This window comes from Gavia stellata, chromosome Z (genome assembly GCF_030936135.1).
Source record: "Gavia stellata isolate bGavSte3 chromosome Z, bGavSte3.hap2, whole genome shotgun sequence".
Classification (NCBI taxonomy): Eukaryota; Metazoa; Chordata; class Aves; order Gaviiformes; family Gaviidae; genus Gavia; species Gavia stellata.
Window position 1 is genome coordinate 22,680,683 of NC_082637.1, and position 18,085 is coordinate 22,698,767.

General features: G+C 41.1%; 2 protein-coding genes across 3 annotated transcripts in view; one reads left to right on the plus strand and one right to left on the minus strand.

Annotated features, from left to right (window-relative positions):
- ERCC8 (ERCC excision repair 8, CSA ubiquitin ligase complex subunit) overlaps positions 1-8,390 on the minus strand; it is a 31,819-nt gene extending 23,429 nt beyond the window's left edge. Inside the window, exons 1-4 of one of the 2 annotated variants that reach the window (XM_059833858.1) lie at positions 8,314-8,390; positions 5,994-6,089; positions 5,743-5,844; positions 1,092-1,215 (exon numbers count right to left, since the gene is read on the minus strand). In XM_059833858.1, coding sequence (XP_059689841.1) covers positions 1,092-1,215; positions 5,743-5,844; positions 5,994-6,089; positions 8,314-8,390 — 399 coding nt within the window. Of the gene's footprint in view, positions 1-1,091; positions 1,216-5,742; positions 5,845-5,993; positions 6,090-8,313 lie in introns of those variants that run through there. The other variant, XM_059833859.1, reaches the window with a different exon arrangement.
- A 253-nt stretch (positions 8,391-8,643) lies between these two features.
- The window catches only part of NDUFAF2 (NADH:ubiquinone oxidoreductase complex assembly factor 2), a 77,325-nt gene continuing 67,883 nt past the window's right edge, over positions 8,644-18,085 (plus strand). The window contains exon 1 of the mRNA XM_059833599.1: positions 8,644-8,772. Within this exon, the coding sequence (XP_059689582.1) occupies positions 8,646-8,772 (127 nt within the window). The 5' untranslated portion in view covers positions 8,644-8,645. The remainder of the gene's footprint in view (positions 8,773-18,085) is intronic.

Below are 18,085 nucleotides of genomic sequence, written 5' to 3' on the forward strand. Positions count from 1 at the left end.
TACAAAATTATTAGCTCCCTTGTGAGTGTTAAAAATTAATGAAATATGATATTGGCTTTAATAATCAGTAAAATTACTTTCAGGTACAATTCCTTTTGTTGTGCCATTCTAAAATATTTTATATTAAAAAAAACCCCTTAAAACTAAGTTGTCTGTGTTTTCATATAGAACATTTGGTGGCAGAACAGGTCAATCATTAACCTTCACATGAACACTGTGTCTTTTAAGTGATGGTCACAGAACTACCTGGAAAGTGACTTGAACTTTGCTTTTACGAGAAGGTTTAGTAACTGCAAATACAGCTTCAAGTCTCACAAAAAAAAAAAAAAAGAGGTCAAAATTAATTCTCTGTTGTGTCCCTAGGATGACAGACCTATTTTTTTTTTAAATTATTTCACTATGCATGAAACAACATTCAAACAGCATCAGTGTAAATCCATTAATACAGTTCATACTGGAAACAGGATAAACTGCAGTCCAGAACTCATAGTTCAACAATTAGATGCGAGGATTAGTGAGTCAAAGCAACCTAATATTCTACAGAATCTGTTTACTTTAATAAAGCCAGTTACATTGGTTAATGGTTTCTCCACCAATTTTCAGAAATGGTGTCTATAGTGCTTACAACAGCAGAATTTTGGACCTAATGACCCTGAATACCAAGACCACCAGTCCTTCAAAAGCAGTATTTAGGCCTTGGTTACTGAAAGTAATTAGCCCTGCTCTACACTACCATTACACTCAACAATATCCAAGAATGAACTGCAGACCAGTCCTTGGTGGAAAAGTTTACGTAGCATAAATTTAACCAGCCGTATTCTTGTTTACAGCAAAAGCAAAAAAGAATTGTCCCAAGGGTTCCAGGCTCTTGTTCAGTTTAGACACTCAGGTCTTCAGAAACAGACAGGAACACACCAACGTATGTGTGAATGCCAGAACCACGCCACCCTCTGCTGCACCCACAGTTCTAACAATCGGCTGGTTTTCATCCTTCTGGATGCTTGGTCCTGATGAGCTCTCGGTAAACTGCAGATGCAGAGTGAATAACATGTATACGAAGAAACCTGCAAGCTGTAGAAATTCTCTCTTACTTGTAAAGTATTTGTATCCCATATTTTCAAGGTTTTATCAAATGAACTGGATGTAAACATGCCAGTGTCATGAGGATACCACTGGACTGTCTCCACACTGAATCTATGTACATCAGGATGGCTCCTAAAATCATGAAAAATATTCCAGTTGGTTAGAGTCTTGACAACAGTCTTATAATTGTCTTGATATTCAATGACAAGTTGAAAACATAGTTTAAACTTTTTTTTTAATTTGTACTGAATTTTTCAAGAACAACTAGTTGTTTTGGTGCCTCAATTTTCAATCAACCAATGTTAATGACTTTGAAAAGCCCTCACTTCAAGAAACTACAGACCATTTACCTTTTCAAAATACAGTATCTGAAGTTAAGACACTCAATCTGAGGCATAAAAGGCACTAATGTCTTTTGAAATTTTTAAATTCTAATGTTTAAAGATCTAATGTTTAAAGTGAGGTCCTAACACTACAAACCATTTATACTTGTGGAATCCCACTGTCTTATAAATGATCCACTGAAAAACACAATCACATACACAGTTCAAAAAAATTCACAATTATTAACTAATAATTATAGCTACACAGTTATTGAATATTCATGTATACTGAAGTCACCAGATAGCAGTGGATTGAGTTACTGAGTGTTAATTATTTTTGCATTCAGAAATGAAAGAGGAAGAACAATATGAAACTTTCAACTCAACTACGCATAGTAACAGAATATAATATAATTAATAATACATTTATAGTGGTGGGAAGAAGGGACACCAGAGCCAATCTTGACAGCTCCAGGATATGATTCAACCAACCAGGCTCTGAACAACACAGGTTGTTTCACATAACTTCTAGGCCACTCATAGCCGAGCTGGATCCACGTGGATCCAGCTTCAAGGCCCCAAACCATGCTCCCAGACTCAGAAGTACCATGCTGTTGGTGGGTTAAACCTAGGCAGCTAAGCACCACCACAGCTACTCGGTCACTTCCCCCACTGCAGTGGGATGGGGGAGAGAATCCAAGTGGCAAAGGTGAGAAAACTTGTGGGTTGAGATTAGAGACATTTTAATAAGTAAAAGGAAACAAAACAAAACAACCCACAAAAACAAACAAACAAAAAAAGAAAAACAAGTAATGCAAAAGCAATCCCCCACCACAGGCTGACTGATGCCTAGCCAGACCCTGAGCAACTGCAGCCCCTGGAAAACTCCCCCCAGTTTTATTGCTGCACATGACATTGTATGGTACGGAATATCAACATCCCTTTGGTCAATTTGGGTCAGGTGCCCCAGGTGTGTTCTCTCCCAGCCTCTTGTCCACCCCCAGGCTACTTGCTGAGAGGGCAGAGTGAGGAACGGTGAATGCCTTGACACTATGCAAGCACAGTTCACCAATAGCTAAAACATCAGTGTGTTACCAAGACCGGTCACAAATCCAAAACATAGCACCATACAAGCTACTATAAAAAAATTAACTCCATCCCAGCCAGATGCAGTACACATGCAAAAATAGCCCAACGGGCTCTATCTGCAGCTAGTGAAGGGCTCAGAAGATTTCTTCACTTCAGCTCTTATCTTTGCATTGTCCTCTCAAGTGTTCTGGCCTCCAAAGCAGTAACTATTGCAGGGGTATCATTGTGTAAACACAGATGCAGATCTTCTGTATAGATCTGGCACTACACCTAAGCTAATAAACCTTCCTGCTTACTTGTGTTGCTAGAAAGCACAGAAGCCAGCCCTGACAATACTAAGCAAGAACTATTGAGCAGCTGTTCAGCTTAGTTTAGTAACTCTGGCATTGCTTATCTCTGAGGCATACCCTAGAAAGGCCTGTGACTTTACCATGGTGCTAAAAATCAACAGTTTGTGCACTTACTCTACAGGGGGTCAAGCTAAAAATCTTCAGTACCTGCAGTGCCAGGAAATTAAGCCTGACTCGGCATGAACTTACTCCTGCAGAGGCATTTGTACACATTGTGCAGAAAAATCAAAACTCATGGAACTAATTATCCTGGCATAATAAACAGAAATGCACAACACTGGACTGTGTTCAGCACTGCACCAGAGCAATCAATTCTCCCATTATCCAGAGGGATGAGGAATGAACTAAAAAACTCCTGAGTAGCTCTGCAGTAATCACCTTTGATCTGGCTAGGCTTAGTAGTGGCCACGTGCCATTCAGCCTGGCTTCATGTCTCCGGGCTGTATGTCACTCCCAGTTCATTCTATAAGCAGTATTTTCCCCCATTACTCAGAATATCCCAACCTTTTCTACGAAAGAAAAATACAGAATTAATTCTATGGACAGTAAGGTCACTGCCATTCATTCTTCCTAGACAGGTTTTGAGCAGAGGAGACTACCTTGCACGCAAGCATCAGCTATATATTATCTAGAAGCTGTTACTGTTCGGTTACTCTCAATTGGCAGTTTTTGCCACAGGACTGCGTGGATCATATGAAACCATGTAAAGCATTGTGTGCTGACTCCTAGCGGAACAAGGAAAGTTCTTGGTTTTTGCAATAGCGGCCCTACATTCTAGATGGGAAATACTGGGTAAATCACAGCCTACCAGGAGGAATTATATCCTCTGATATTCCAAACTACTGGACCCTCAGCAGGCCCAGTTCAGAATCTATTCAGAAATAGCTTCAAAGGGCCTCTACCAAGAACTTATTCTTTAAGCAGCTTCAAGACCAGAGCTGCCCTGTGAACTCAGAACACAGGCAAACTTTTGCAACACATCATTATCATATGTTTCAAAGATAGGAGCCAGATAGTCATACAGGAAGTGTTTTTTACTGGTAATTATAAATTCATTTGTGATGTCAGGAACTCTGCATGAATAATATTCCAATATCTGAAGATGTATTTGTAGCTAATTAGCTACAAGAAGTATTTAAAACATACTAGGAATCTACATGAATACTGGGAATAATTGAGGCAAACCCCCTACTGTTATTATTGGTTACTTTAACTAATAAATAATAGTAATAATAAGCCTATCATTTAGAACATTGTGTCACAAAAAATCAGATTCCACTAGTACAATTTACGCCTCTACTCAAGTGATAAGAAATAAAAGATGCATCCACACAAATTAACCCCTACTCAAGAAAGAAACTACCAACTAACTATGCTTATAAACAGAATTTTCAAGTATGGAATATTTCTACTGACCTAAGTGAAGTTAACGATGGCATAATTTCAGCACAGATTTGCCAGTTTTTATGCTGTGTCTTCTCAGCATGTATTTCTTCAGTTTGCTGTATCTGTTTCAGAATTCATTTTGGTTTTGAGATTTGGGGATGTCTAGTCATTACTTGCTCTTAATTACAATTTTAATTAATTTTGTTCAAGAAGTCCCAGCCATCAACACCTACCAAATGCAGCTTACTTGCAGTAGATTCTGTTCCTACCAATTTGTTTTGATGCATGTTCTATTACTCTTTTCCTTTCTTATGGTCCAAGATACCATTTAGGCCTTCTATTGTTACAAATCTGTTCTGGTTTTGTTGATCTTACTCATGAAGCTCTTAGACCTGAAATAATCTGAAGACTGAGGAAACAATAAGGGGAAAATGTAGCTACTAACCTTTTACACAGTAGGATATATCTTATTACGAGCCTCAGATAAAGTCCTAGCCTACTCGACAACCTTACTATGTAAACACAAGGGACAAAACACCTTTTGCTAGAAGACTTAATGCCCATAATGGACAAATTTATACTGCCTGCAGGGAAAGCCTGACGAATCAATAAAGGCTTTGAGTCTTTACATAGGTTACACACAGTATGGTAGCACCCTGTTCTTCAGAAAAATATGTCCCATTTTTGTCAGTAACACATCCGTCTTCATTCAAACATGTTCTTAAGAAGTTCTGTATTAGTTAATTCTGTACCTGGTGAACACCTGCTGAATTTAAAATAGCTATTAGCAAAGCTGGGAGCAGGGAGAGGTAAAATAAAACCAACAACTGCAAATCTGTATTAGATTTTTTTTTCCAATCAGATGAACAGGGTTATGCAAAGATTATTCTCCTTTTGCTTAAACATATAATTATTCAAAGAGACATATATTACATGTGTTTGGGGGATACAAGGAATATTTCTACAACAGTTCCAAAATTACTTTCTCATAGTTACTGGCATAGAGTCAGCAAATTTCAACATGAAACAATAAGAAAACTCACAGGTGAGGAACTGTGACCTGGAAGAAAGTTGGGGTTTTTTGTCTTTTTTCTAGTCTTAGAACACAACATTGGAGTACTAATTCTGACTTTTTTGTGGGGTCTACAGCAACACAAGCCTCTCTAGTTTCTGTAAGCACAATTAACACCCTTCATTTTAACTTTCGAACTGCCAAAGATCTACTCAAACAGTATTGGAGAGTCATTGTTTGTAACTGTTAGAGTAGACAAATCAAGAAAAACCATTTAGCTCCTGCTACTCAGTAAGTCACATAAATCCTCACAAAGTTTCTTGCCTTCTTTTTGCATGCAAAAAACCGTAATACATCATGCTAGCCTTCAAAGATTTCTGGCACTATTTTCTATAGTCTTTTTATCCTAGAAATAAGAACACATATTAATTTGTGAGTTTAACACTAGTCACACAAGAAATATCAATATGAACTTCTAATAGAATTTTTGAGTACCTACCTTCCCACAGAACAAAGTGCTTTACATGTGTAACTTGGTTTTCTGCTCAAGTTTTCAAGGTCATAAAGTACAATAACACCATCTGACCCACCGGATAACATGCTGAAAGTGTTAATAAAGCACACAAGTTACAACACTCATGATCTCAATATGCTCAATATAATTGAGAGTTCAGCAAGAAAATAAATCCATAGTACCAAAACGCAGTGAAGTTCTCATATAGGTTTTTACCAATTTAAGTATATACTTACTATCTTCCCTCAACAGGCTCAATATCAAGGGTGTTGATACCACTCCCATGTATTCTTTCCACATCTCTATCTTTATTTAATTCCAAACTTAGAACCCTTAAAACAACAACAAAAGAAAAAAAGAGATATGAACAACAAGAACAACAGAATCGTCAAATGTTATTAAGTAGCTCTGAACAGCTCAAACTGTAATTTTGTGCTTCCTCAATGCATTTAACCCATTCCCCGTTATTTTTTGCAAAACTAGACTTGCAGACATGATACAGGGCTGGAAAGAAGTCCCGTGAAGTTGGCAGAAAAAATATTTTATTCTTTATGTTGTTTGGAAGGTAAGAAGGAAATATGCATGTAAAATTGGCTCAAAGAAATAGCAAAACTGCATTTGGGGTCAACATATGAAACAAAAATGGAATGTAATTTGACAACACTGAGCAAAAGACACATTAAGAAGCAATTGTAGTCACAACAAATATTAGTTACTTTGAAGCTTCATCATATACCATCCTTCCAACCTTCATCCTACTTGGAACTACGGACACCTAGTGGACAGATTCACTTAGTTTAACAAATTACAGTATTTCCTTTGTGTTATGTTTTCTGTAACATTAAGTAAAAACTATGCTATCCACATGATGAAGCTTCCAAGACAAACTTTTCTGAGCTGCAATTAGTATCTTGTACTACTTAGTAGTAGCCTGTATCTTTAAATATGCTAATATTACATAGTCGAAAAAAAAAAAGAGACAGATTCTGCTTCCTTAAACCATATTACCTGATACAAAATTAGCCTTATAAGATGACAGGCACTTCCTACAGCACTGTTTTGTAAACACTACTATCAACAAAAATGTAACTAAGTAGATAACTGAAAAACTGTAAGGCAGAGTGCCCCTACTCAGCTTCAGCTTGAGTGGCAAAAACCTTGAGGTGAGAAGCTTAAGATGTTACAGGCAGACCCTCAACAGCATGTCTATAGGCACGCTTCAAAAGCAGCAAGTCGTTTAAGCCCTTTTAAAAGATGTGAAATATAATGACGCAAGAATTCCCCTAGAATAAGTATTTTGACATATACAAGATACCTAGTTCAAAACTTTGCGCTCAAGATTTAATTTTAGTGAAGCAATAAATTCCCCTAAGTAAATGTTTCAAAACATATGACTTTACAGTGTAGTTATAAATACAACCTACTGGAGACTACAGATTATTTATTTTTAAAGTCAAAATTAAAATGTTTAGGAAGGGAAATGTTAGGTAGACAGTTGTCCAAGTAACATAAATTCTGTGTACTGTGCTTCCATTCTTAACACTGAATGCTACACAAGTGCTGAGGGCATAGAAAGGACATAATTGTGTTATCAAAATGCACACAGAAAGGAATTAATTTCAGTTTTAAAAACACTCTTTTTACAATGATACAGCCACAAAAGCTGCATCATTGTATGGGTAAATCACCAACACAAATCCTTCCTGCTCATGGAGTTGTGTGCGTGACCCAGCTGAGGTTGGCTTTATTGGATTTATCTTGGAATACAGCTGCAAAACAGATTCTCTGATAATGAACAAATATTATCACATTATAGCCTTTAGCAGGAATATCAATAAGCCTCTCTAAACAGTCGTCACCTTCCACAAAAGCTGTTAGGAACCTAATAAACGCCCTGCATCTGATTCTTTTGGAACCTGCCAACAGGCCAATTTTTGGCAAGGGGGAAGACGAACTGATGGGAGCACACAAGCATCACATAAATCTTGTTTCTTCACAAAGCAGAGCATAGCCGCATGCAAATTGAAACATCTGGTGATACCGTTAAGACAGCAAGGGCAGTAATACTGAGGCACATTTTATTGCCCTGTGCCTACTCAGCCTACCCCAGGGTTGCTAATCCACACACAAACAGAAAAAAACACACGGGGAACTCCGAGACGAGGCACGGCAGAAATGCGAGGGGCCCTGCCGGGGAGCCCAGGCCTCCCCCGGGGGGCTCCTAGCTCCTCCGCTCCGGCTCCCCGCGCCCAGAGCACACAGGGGAGAAGCAGAAGTACGGTAGAGCTCGGCTCTCTCGGCCGCAGCAGCAGCGAGGGCGGCCCCCGGCCCCACCTCAGGCCGGCCCAGCTTGGGCCGGGCGAAGGCTCCCCAGTAGGGCGGAGCCAGGGGCTGCCGCTACCTCCTCGCGGGCCTGAGGCGGCCGCTCCGTGGCCCCCCCGCGCAGCGGAGCGCAGCACAGCACAGCGCAGCGCAGCCCCGCCCCGCCCCGGTCCGGTCCGGTCCGGTCCCAGCTCCGCCCCGGTGCGGTCCCAGCTCCCCACCGGTCCCCGCTACCTCCGGGTGGACTCGGCCCGGCGCAGCCGCAGTGGATCATCGAGCCCGGCCTGACGAGCCGAAATGAACCCCAACATGGCGAAACCACGAAGCCACTCGGCACCACTCCGCCATCTTGAGCCAGGGGTGGCCGGGATTGGCTCGGAGCAGGCCAGGCTGTACCCAATGGAGAGCGGCGTTGCTGGCATGCCCGCCACCGATGGGCGGGCAGCTCAAGGCGCGGGACGGCGCGCGCGCACGTGACGCGCCCCGCCGGGGGCGGGGCTAGAGGCGCCGTGGCCGTGTCTGTTGGCGGCGGCGACCTTGGCGGGGCCCGGCGCGCGCCCGTCAGCATGAGCCGGCCCTGGCAGGCGCTGCGCGCGCTGCGTCTGCGGCTCTTCGGGCCCGCCAAGGAGCTGGTGGGCACCGACCAGTTCGGCAACAAGTACTACCGGGTGCCCAAGCACGAGACCCGCGCAGGTAAGCACGGGCTCTGCTGCGTCGCCCCGGTGGGGCGAAGGGCTGCCTGCCGGCGGGGGCCGCGGGCCCCGGGGGGGCCTCTGCTTGGCGGCCCGGGGGGGCGGCTGCTGCTGGGGGCTGAAGCCAGACGTGCTTAGGGAGCCGTGCGCCAGCGGGCGCCCAGGCGCGCTGCCTCTGGCCGCCGCCCGGCAGCCCCGGGCGCTGCGCGGAGAGCCCCGAAGCCGCCGGCGGAGAGCGCCGAGCCCCAGCGGAGCGCGGTCCTGCCGGGTCCGTGACCGTGTTGCCGCTGTCTGCAGTCAGCGGGGCGGTTCGGCTGCTGCCGCCGCTGCTCGGTTACAAAGAAGAGCGACTGGTAAGCGAAGGAGAAGGGTGCAGCTGCTGAGGGGGCCGAGGGCGGAACCGATCTGTGCGGCTCGCTTCCAAAACCGCGTTCAGTTTCTCATAGGCTGATGCTCTAGTGCAGGAGAAATCCTGAAGCCAGCCATCAAGAGACTGTAGAGTGTAGGCATCACCCTGTAGTAAGCAGGTAAGCAGCAATAAACAAATTGGCTCTTCTTGATAATTCAGAGCACTTCTGCATATGTTTTTAAATGAGTATCTGTATGGATGCTTGCTGCGCTCCTGAGGAAAAACAGTTTTCTAAGTTTCTGCCTGTGTTCCAAGAGCCTGGGTGCTCTTACAGCATGTCCTCCTCTCATTGTCTCCAGATGCGATACTTGTGCTGCACAGCTACGTATAATTTATTGAAGGCAGCTTCCCTGAAGGTGTCTAAGTGCACATGCTATAATATTTTACAGTACTGTTTCCTCTCCCTCCACAGGCTTGTTTGTCTGCTTGCTCTACTCCATATGTTTCGTAGGACCGCATCAACTAGAGCACCCACAGGCTGTGGAGACTTTCTGCATTATATTCTTCAGAGTATAAGGAGAAGCAGAAATTTTGAGGCTGTGCAATCACTTAAGTCAGTACGCTTCTGAAAAGGCAGGGAGGGAAGGGGGGCACACCTTCCCTTCAGAAACATCTAATGTCTTCTGCAGTTATTTTGCCTTCAGAGCCGTTCCCTTGACCTGTTTTGCTGTGCAACTTCATGAACAACTGTCAGTGACTTAAAGCAGGTCTGCTCAAACAACTGTTTGGGAAGGTGATGTGCGTACCCTTTCATCAGCAGTGTGTTTTTCCACTGGGTTAATACGACAGTGTAACACCTCCAGGGTTTCTGCATCTTGCTTTCAGCTTTTGGTCTTTTCACTGTTGGGGTTCGTGGTGACTTTGAGGGGTGTACAAAAGGCTGTGTCTTCTAGCATACAGGAAGCAGTAAAAACTACAGTCAAATTTCTTGTGCGTGATTATTGCAGTGTCAGTCCTTTTTTACCAGTAAAAATGGCTTGGTTTATCAGAAATACTTGCAGTCTTTTTCTCAATATTTGAATTTATGCTGGCATGCCTTTCACAGTGAAAACCCTCTGCTGAAACTTTAAAACTGATCTCTGAATGTAGAACTTAATTATATGGTAGTTGTAGTGCTGGTAGGAGGGCAGGGGGGGTCGGACATAGCTATTGAACTCAGCAGGAGCACAGTATAAGAGGCTTTTAAAGTTAGTAATTAATTGCAATAGTTGTATCTAAGAACAGATTGTGGTAGCTGTTATGTTTCCCAGTTTTTCTTCAGATGAACTGTAGGAATACTGAGCATAAAACTTCAGAAGTGAAGTCGCGCTGATTTTGCTTTGAGCAGGGAGGGCTAGCTCTTAAATGCTCTGCAGTTGCAACTCTGGCTGATGTGAGTGAGAACAGCACTTCTATAAATCTTACGGCTCTTGTACATTACGCGTATTTTAGTGATGCAGATGACGCAATGCAGGTCTATGGAATTATCAGTACTCCTGTTACTAGATTTCCCTCTCTCATTCTTCCACTTGTCTTAATTTTCTTTGTCTTGATCTGTTGAAAATTCTGCACCAGCAGCTTGCACTGATGCAATGTTTTACTGCCACCAAAAGGGAGAGATCTCTTCCCCTTACTTTCTTTCTTACTGCTGTTAACTTTTCATTGTTATTTATTTGACATTCCTACAGAAAAAAATTAATAGATAAATGGACTAAAATCACTTGATGAAGAATAAATTGTAAGCTAGAACTGGCACAGAAGTGGGAATAAAGAGGATGAGCTGTTAGATAGCATAAGCTTATACAAGATGTCTTGAAACAAAATCAAGATCTGACCCAGTCAAATGCATATTATCTGGGAAAAGTAATGTATTTTGACAAATATTAAAAGACAGAATAAGAAAAAAATATCTGGCAAAGGGATAATGTTTTATTCACTCTCCCCATGCTTCTCTTCTGTCTTTGGAATGAAAGTAAGGGAAGGGTTATTACAATTTTGCTTTACAAACTGAAATTTGAGATACTCAAAAGTAATACCGCATCTTTCATAAATGTGTTCATTCACAGTCAGTTAATTCTCCCTTACTGTCCTTTTTTACGTAACTAGAGAAGAGGAGAGTGCATATGAAAAAATACTACTACTAGAATTCTGTGTGAAAATACTCCTTTTGAAAATTCTGTTGTCTGTTTAACTTACTGACATATGTTTGACACTGTGCACTAGCTGTTGCTTTAGGTGATGTAAAAAACCCTAACTTCTCAGCATCAGCAGAACGAAAGAACTCTGAATGAAGTAAGAAGACTTCCTCCCAGGAGGAAGAAATTGATGGTAAACTTTTTCATGAAAGTGTTCAAACTTTGCTTTTTATTCTGTTGATTTGTTTATGTTACATTAATTGATAGAACTCACTGTTATAATCGGACACACTGGACCATGAGGTGTGGGATGTAATAATCATTAAGGAGGGAGGGAAGTAGGTAGAATGAAAACAGCTTCCTTCAGGAAAATGGGCTTCAATAAATTCAGAAAATGGATAGGAAAGAGCTTGTGAATGTCTAAACAAAGTTAAGTGAAAAGGTGTGTAGGACAATTCATGCCTGTACCTCCTCCAACTGTTAAGCACAAGTACAAATTACCCTAATGTAAGGCTAAGGCTAAGAAGTATAGCAGTAAATTAACCTGGCTAAATCATGAGTTTTTAGTGACCTCAAAAGAAAAAACCCTTCATGAATCGGGTTAACTGAAAAATAGAGGAACAAGTGATAACTCATAAATACATTCACAAGACAGTGGTTGAAAACCAATGTGCAATTGTTGGTTTGACAAGATAGGTTTGTATCAAAATTGTTTTCTCGGTGGACAGTACTTCAATGTTTTTTAGACCTTTTTGTGTGCAAAATTTAACACTGTGGAGTATGAATTTGCTATGTGGGTGCATAGCAGGTTGGAAACTGTTCTTGGAATAGTCAGAAATGTTAGCTGTCGGCTGGAGGGGAGTATCCAGAGGGATCCACCAGCTGTCTGCTGAAGTCCAGAACTACTCAAAGTTTTTATAAGTGATTTGGATGAAGAACAAGAAAGTATTCCTATTAAATTCGCAGGTCAAACTGTGCAGGAGGAAACTGGGAGTAGCTGTGAGCATCTTACAGCAGGTCAACTGTCATATGATTCAGCTGGGGGTGAGACCAAGCCTTGGTTATTTCTAAACAAAGAGCATACAATTTAGTGGTGAAAGGGTTCTGAGGACATGGATCTACACAACTGATACATTTTCTGTAGTACAGCATGTTTCACATTCATATTTCATTTCTGTGTTCTCTTAATTTGGATACCCATTTTCTCTCTCCAATGCTGCCTTACAGACCTTTATCTACTTTCCTTGCAAAACAGACTTCCTCATGAGTGTTTGTTATCATTATTTTAAGAGATAGTCTTCCTTGAACCTAGCCAGCCTCTTGTGGCAATCCCTTGTGACTTTGGTTTACTTGGATGTAGGAGATTCTCTATGTGTTCAATTTCCCCACCCACTGGTGACTCATTTCCACTGTAATTTGTGCTTTTACTTCTGTGGATGGCGATCCTTGTGGTGTCAGCAGAGCTGAGATACTACGTTTGGTCTACTCCAGAGCAGGAAAGCGTGCCAGTCCTCCCTTAGGTTTGTATTAACCTTGTGGCTTTGGATAAGTCAGTTCATTCTATCACTACCAAGCCACTCGCTCGGGAAGTGATCACAGGTGGGTACACCCACTGCCTTGCGTAGTAGTAACTAACTTGTTCTCACCTTATAATGCTTTTGAAGAGCATCCTGTGCTGGTGTGTACAACAGGGTCACACCAGGACTTGAGGGCTTTTAAAACTTGTGAAGACGTTTAAAGATATGGGATGGGGAAGGAAATTTATTTTAGTCTGTGGAAAATGAAATGTCCACATGCAGATTTCTGAAGATGTTTTTAAAGAAGTTAGGAATTTAAAAGTGTGGAGGATAACCCTATCGAAGCAGTGCTCTCTTTTGAAGTATTGGAGAGCATTATTTGTTGTACATTAGGAAAATCTGCAGCATATATAGTTCATATCTTACCTTGTGTCCTAGCGATATAGAGATCAGTGCAGGATGGGAACGGCACTGGAAAGAAAATGAATTGTAGAGGAGACATTGTAGAGACACGCAGCTGTTGTGTACAGGTTCCACTGCACAGTCACTGCAGCGTGTCTGCACCATGCTTTGCTGTCCTCTGGAGGACTGATTAGCTTTAGCACAGTGCTGGGCCTAATGTGCTTTATCGCTTTGTACTGTACTTGAACAAATAAGGTCTTGCAGAAAGAGAGCGCACAACAGACAGGCGCTGATTTCTCTTTCGTGTCCTACACATGGTAGGTCTGTCAGGACCCAGTCCTGGAGCTGGGCTTTGTTTCAGACCAGCAAGGAGATCCCACCTTCAGCTAGAGGTGAGAATAGATGGTGTAGGTACTATCTACGCCTTCTTGTGCTTCAAGCAAAAGGCTGGTTGACAGTTTTCTTTTGGCCTGCCCTGCCTGGTCCTTGACAAGGGTGTAGAACAGAAGTACATGGAGCCTGTGATGCAAAGAATTCATGTTTGTTTCTTTCAGTTGTGAATTGCTCTCCTACACTCAGTCCAGAGTCCAGGATGCTCTTGGACCCTGGGTCCTTGTCTGCATGAGTAAGAAGTGGTAGCAGCAGATCAGTGGATCTGGGTGGTTGATGTTGAGTTTCCTCACACCTCCATCACATGTAATTCAGAGAGTTTATTTCAGATTAAATTTAGTCTGTTTCCCAGGACTGAATGTCTACAATACATGTAGTTTAAAGTTCTCAAAAAGGTAAAAAAGTGTTAGGTAAATGCTGCAGGTTTGGCCTTCACATTGCCTTGACACCTAATATCCTGTTAATTTTTGGAATGTTTTATAAGTGAGGATTTCTTATTAAAAAAAAAAAGCAAGTTGTGCACACAGAAACTACTCTGAGATCCAAATCAACACGTAGAGGCAGCACAGGATTCACTGCAAAACCACACTTGCTTTGAATCATATCACTACTGTAGACATAGTGTCACAAATATCCTAAAATCTGGGATGTCCAGGTTAAACTCAAGATGTAGCAACTGTACCCTGAGACCACCATTACCTGTTTGTAGTCATGGCAAAGTTGTCTTCCGTTCCTGATTTTGACTGTCTCTGGATAATTAGGTTGTTAGAAGAAGAGCTAGCAACTTGAATGTATTTCACTGTGGTATAGGGAATCATTGCAGAGATTAAACAGCGGTATCAGCTGTCAGTGACGTGCAAAGGTGCTGATTTTAACAGGTGTTTTGCCTTTTTTAGAAAAGGTCTAATGAGTAATGGCAAAAAGACACAAGATTGCATGGGTATTGTAGTTCTGCTGGGTGAATATAGAAAAGATTGGCAGTTTGGAGAGGAAGGGAAGGAAAATGTAAAATTGAGCTGTTTGAGTCTGGTTGCATTAGTTCTCTTCAAAGAGAGAAAGTGAGCTTACACTCCCTAGACTGTAAAAATAAGAAGTCAGTAGATTCAATAAAGAAAGTAATCGCTAGAAATAGAAAAGGAGTTAGGAAGAATTTAAGTGTCAAGGGAAAGACCCTGAAAAAGGAACAGTTCTGCCCACAGGAATACAAAAGAATTCAGAATTAGTTACTTTTCTGAAAACACGGACCTTCAGACACAGTAGGACTGAAGGTACATTGTGTAATGTTTATTAGGGACTTTTATTTTCAAGTGGGAAGAAACTATCATCTCCAAAGTCAAGTCACACCTTCAACACTATGGTGAAGTAGGCTCATTTGGAAGAAAAGATGACTTTGTATTTAATGACATTCTGCAAGTGGTATTTTTTACAAGATTACCTTAAAGTGATGACAGTGATTAAATGATACAACTGCACCCTGCTTGTCATGAGAGGTTGTGCTGGTTTTAGCTGGGATAGAGTTAATTTTCTTCATAGTAGCTAGTATATGGCTGTGTTTTGGGTTTGTACTAAAAACAGTATTGATACACAGGTATTTTTTAGTTACTGCTGAGCAGTGCTTACACACAGTCAAGGCCTTTTCTGCTTCTCACACTGCCCCACCAGCGAGTAGGCTGGGGGTGCACAAGGAGTTGGGAGGGGACACAGCCGGGACAGCTGACCCCAACTGACCAAAGGGATATTCCATACCATATGATGTCATGCTCAGTATATAAACTAGGGGGAAAGCTGGCTGGGGGACCGCTGCTTGGGCTGGGCATGGGTCGGAGGGTGATGAGCAATTGTTTTCATTTGCATCACTTGCCTTTCTTGTTTGTTGTTGTTTTCATTACAATTTTTATTATCATTATGATTTTATTTCATTTCACTTATTAAACTGTTCTTATCTCAACCCACAAGCTTTCTCGCTTTTACTTTTCCTATTCTCTCCCCCATCCCACTGGGGCAGGGGGGGAGTGAGCGAGCGGCTGTGTGGTGCTTAGTTGCCAGCTGGGCTTAAACCACCGCAGAGGTCCAGCATAACTCATTAACTCTGAGATGACTCTTCAGTTGCCAGTCCTGGAACTGGATGTGAAAGAAGATGGGAATAGACAGTTGGGTAGTGGTGACTGATGACTCGTTTCAGTAACTCAGACAAGTATTTCACTAAACAGACTAGATTTATAAATGTGATGCATTTATTTTTCTTACTGTATAACATGCTGTCAGGACATTGCCATAGCTTTGCTACATGACGAATTGTTCTTGCTGCAGAACATGGAGTGATACTTAAAATGTTCATAATTTTTTAATTACAAAACCAATTCCTCATACAGTCTATGCATTTATTACAACAAAACATATCTTACAGGAAATAGCTGATTCCATTTTCCATTGAAAATGATTTATAAAGACTCTTAATAACCAATATATTAAAAAAATGCAGGAAAATAAGAGGCACTAGATATTTAAGGTCTGATATATATTTTTCATCTTTTCTAAAGACTGATTAACGGGCAGCTTATGTTTAAACTTTTTCAATATCTTCATCTGTACTGTCATCTATTGTAATGATTAAGAGTTAAAATGAGCGCTCTGTGAAATACCAGCATATGCAAGCTTTTACAAGAACAGTAGATCAACAAGAGGGTGGTTTCTTTAAAAGATTATGGATCAGTGCTAAAACCATGGCACAAGTTTCCCGTTGGGGAAATGGCAGACTCAGGTTTGACTTGGTTTGGAGCTGCAGCCTACCAGGAGTAGTTGGAAAAAGCCCGAAGTATTTTGTATCCAGAGGTTCTTATATGTTGCATAAACTCAGTGTTAGGGGGTCTATGTGGCCTGAGTCTGTGATCATATGAGCTTTAGGAAGGAAACTGGCAAGCTAACTGTGTTTCTCAGTGTTCTTGTAAATACCATCAGAAACAAAATGGCATTACCATGTTTCAGTTGTAGATTTTGTTGCTAATAATTGATTGTAAGTACTGACTTCTCTGTGAAACCTTTTGTTCATGTGACATGCCTACTCAGGTTCACATAAAAGCCGAACCTTTCATGTATCTTGTGAACTCTTTTTCTCCGCAAACCAGAAATGTGCAAATAAGAAAGAAACTGTGTAAGAAAAATATACTAATTGCTCAGCTGTGTGAAACATGTAGGATGTCCTAAATCTTACTGAATCCAGTCTTTAATAGAAATAGATACATCTTGTATGAAACTTAGAAAAATTTACAATTCTGTGAGATAAAGGAATCCTCTGTGATTGTTTTTGTAGCTGCTAGTTGTCTATTTTAGATAGTGGCATGTTGCCTTCTTGTGCATCAGGAGTGTGGAGTAGAATTTATGGGTTTTTTTCAAAATTTGCTATAAAATAAAATTTTATATTGAAGACTAGACTGAAACATTCCTGTAATGCTTTACAGTGAATAGGATAGAGTGGAAGAAACAACATCTTCTCTCCAAAGCATATCTTCTGAGGTTAGAGCTATGGTTTTCTTTTGACTCTGAATGTTACCTTTCTCACAAACAGGAATGAAGTCTGAGGAAGAGGCAGAAACTGATTCTGATTGTATGAAGCAGTCGTAAACTGATTATCAAACATTGCAGATAATTCTACAGAATATTGGTGAACATAAAGAAAAGCTTTGCAAGCTAGTTTTTCAAGTGTTGGTGGAAAGCTAATAAACTCATTTTAGTTTTACATGTCTGATTTTAAGATACTAAGGAAACACAGAATTTGATTTTTGATTAATGGATATCAAGAGAAATTTTAAAAGACTTAATTATTTCAGATATGGAAATAAGTGTATTGAGAAACTGTTTTTTTCACATAGGGGGTTTTTATCCAGATACATACTCTCAGCTCCAGTAATAGCTGGCAATTAGAGGTTTGTCCAGGTGGTGGCAACGTTGTTCCAGAAGCAGTGCATGCGGACAGCTCCCGGAATGTTTCTTTCGGGTGAGACTACATAACAGAGAAACCTAGCTCTAAAATAATTGTGTGTACGTGTGTTTGTACAGAAATAAAACTTGCATTGCAGGCTGCCAGCTTCTAGGACAGCAATTCTGGAATGACAAAATTGCTTTTCAGTCTGGGTGATACATTATGCAGCAAAGCAATTACACTGTGAAGAGCTCACTTCAGATTATAAAAGCATTAATATTTGAAAAACAGTGTTTGGGTGCAGTGATATGTTTTTCCTTCAGCTGCCAGAAGTGAATTGACAACAGGCATGGTATGTTAATCTTGCTGACTTGAAAACCAGGAATAGCAATAAGTAGTCATATGGACAGGCAGAAACTTGCATGTTATCTGTTGCTATGGCCATGTTTGGTCTTCAGTGTGTATATTGTTATTAAACTGAGATGCTGATCTTGTTGAATTTTGCCTGCTGATGTTCAGTTTTATATGGTGTATATTTGTTACTTTTAATTACTGGGGTTTTG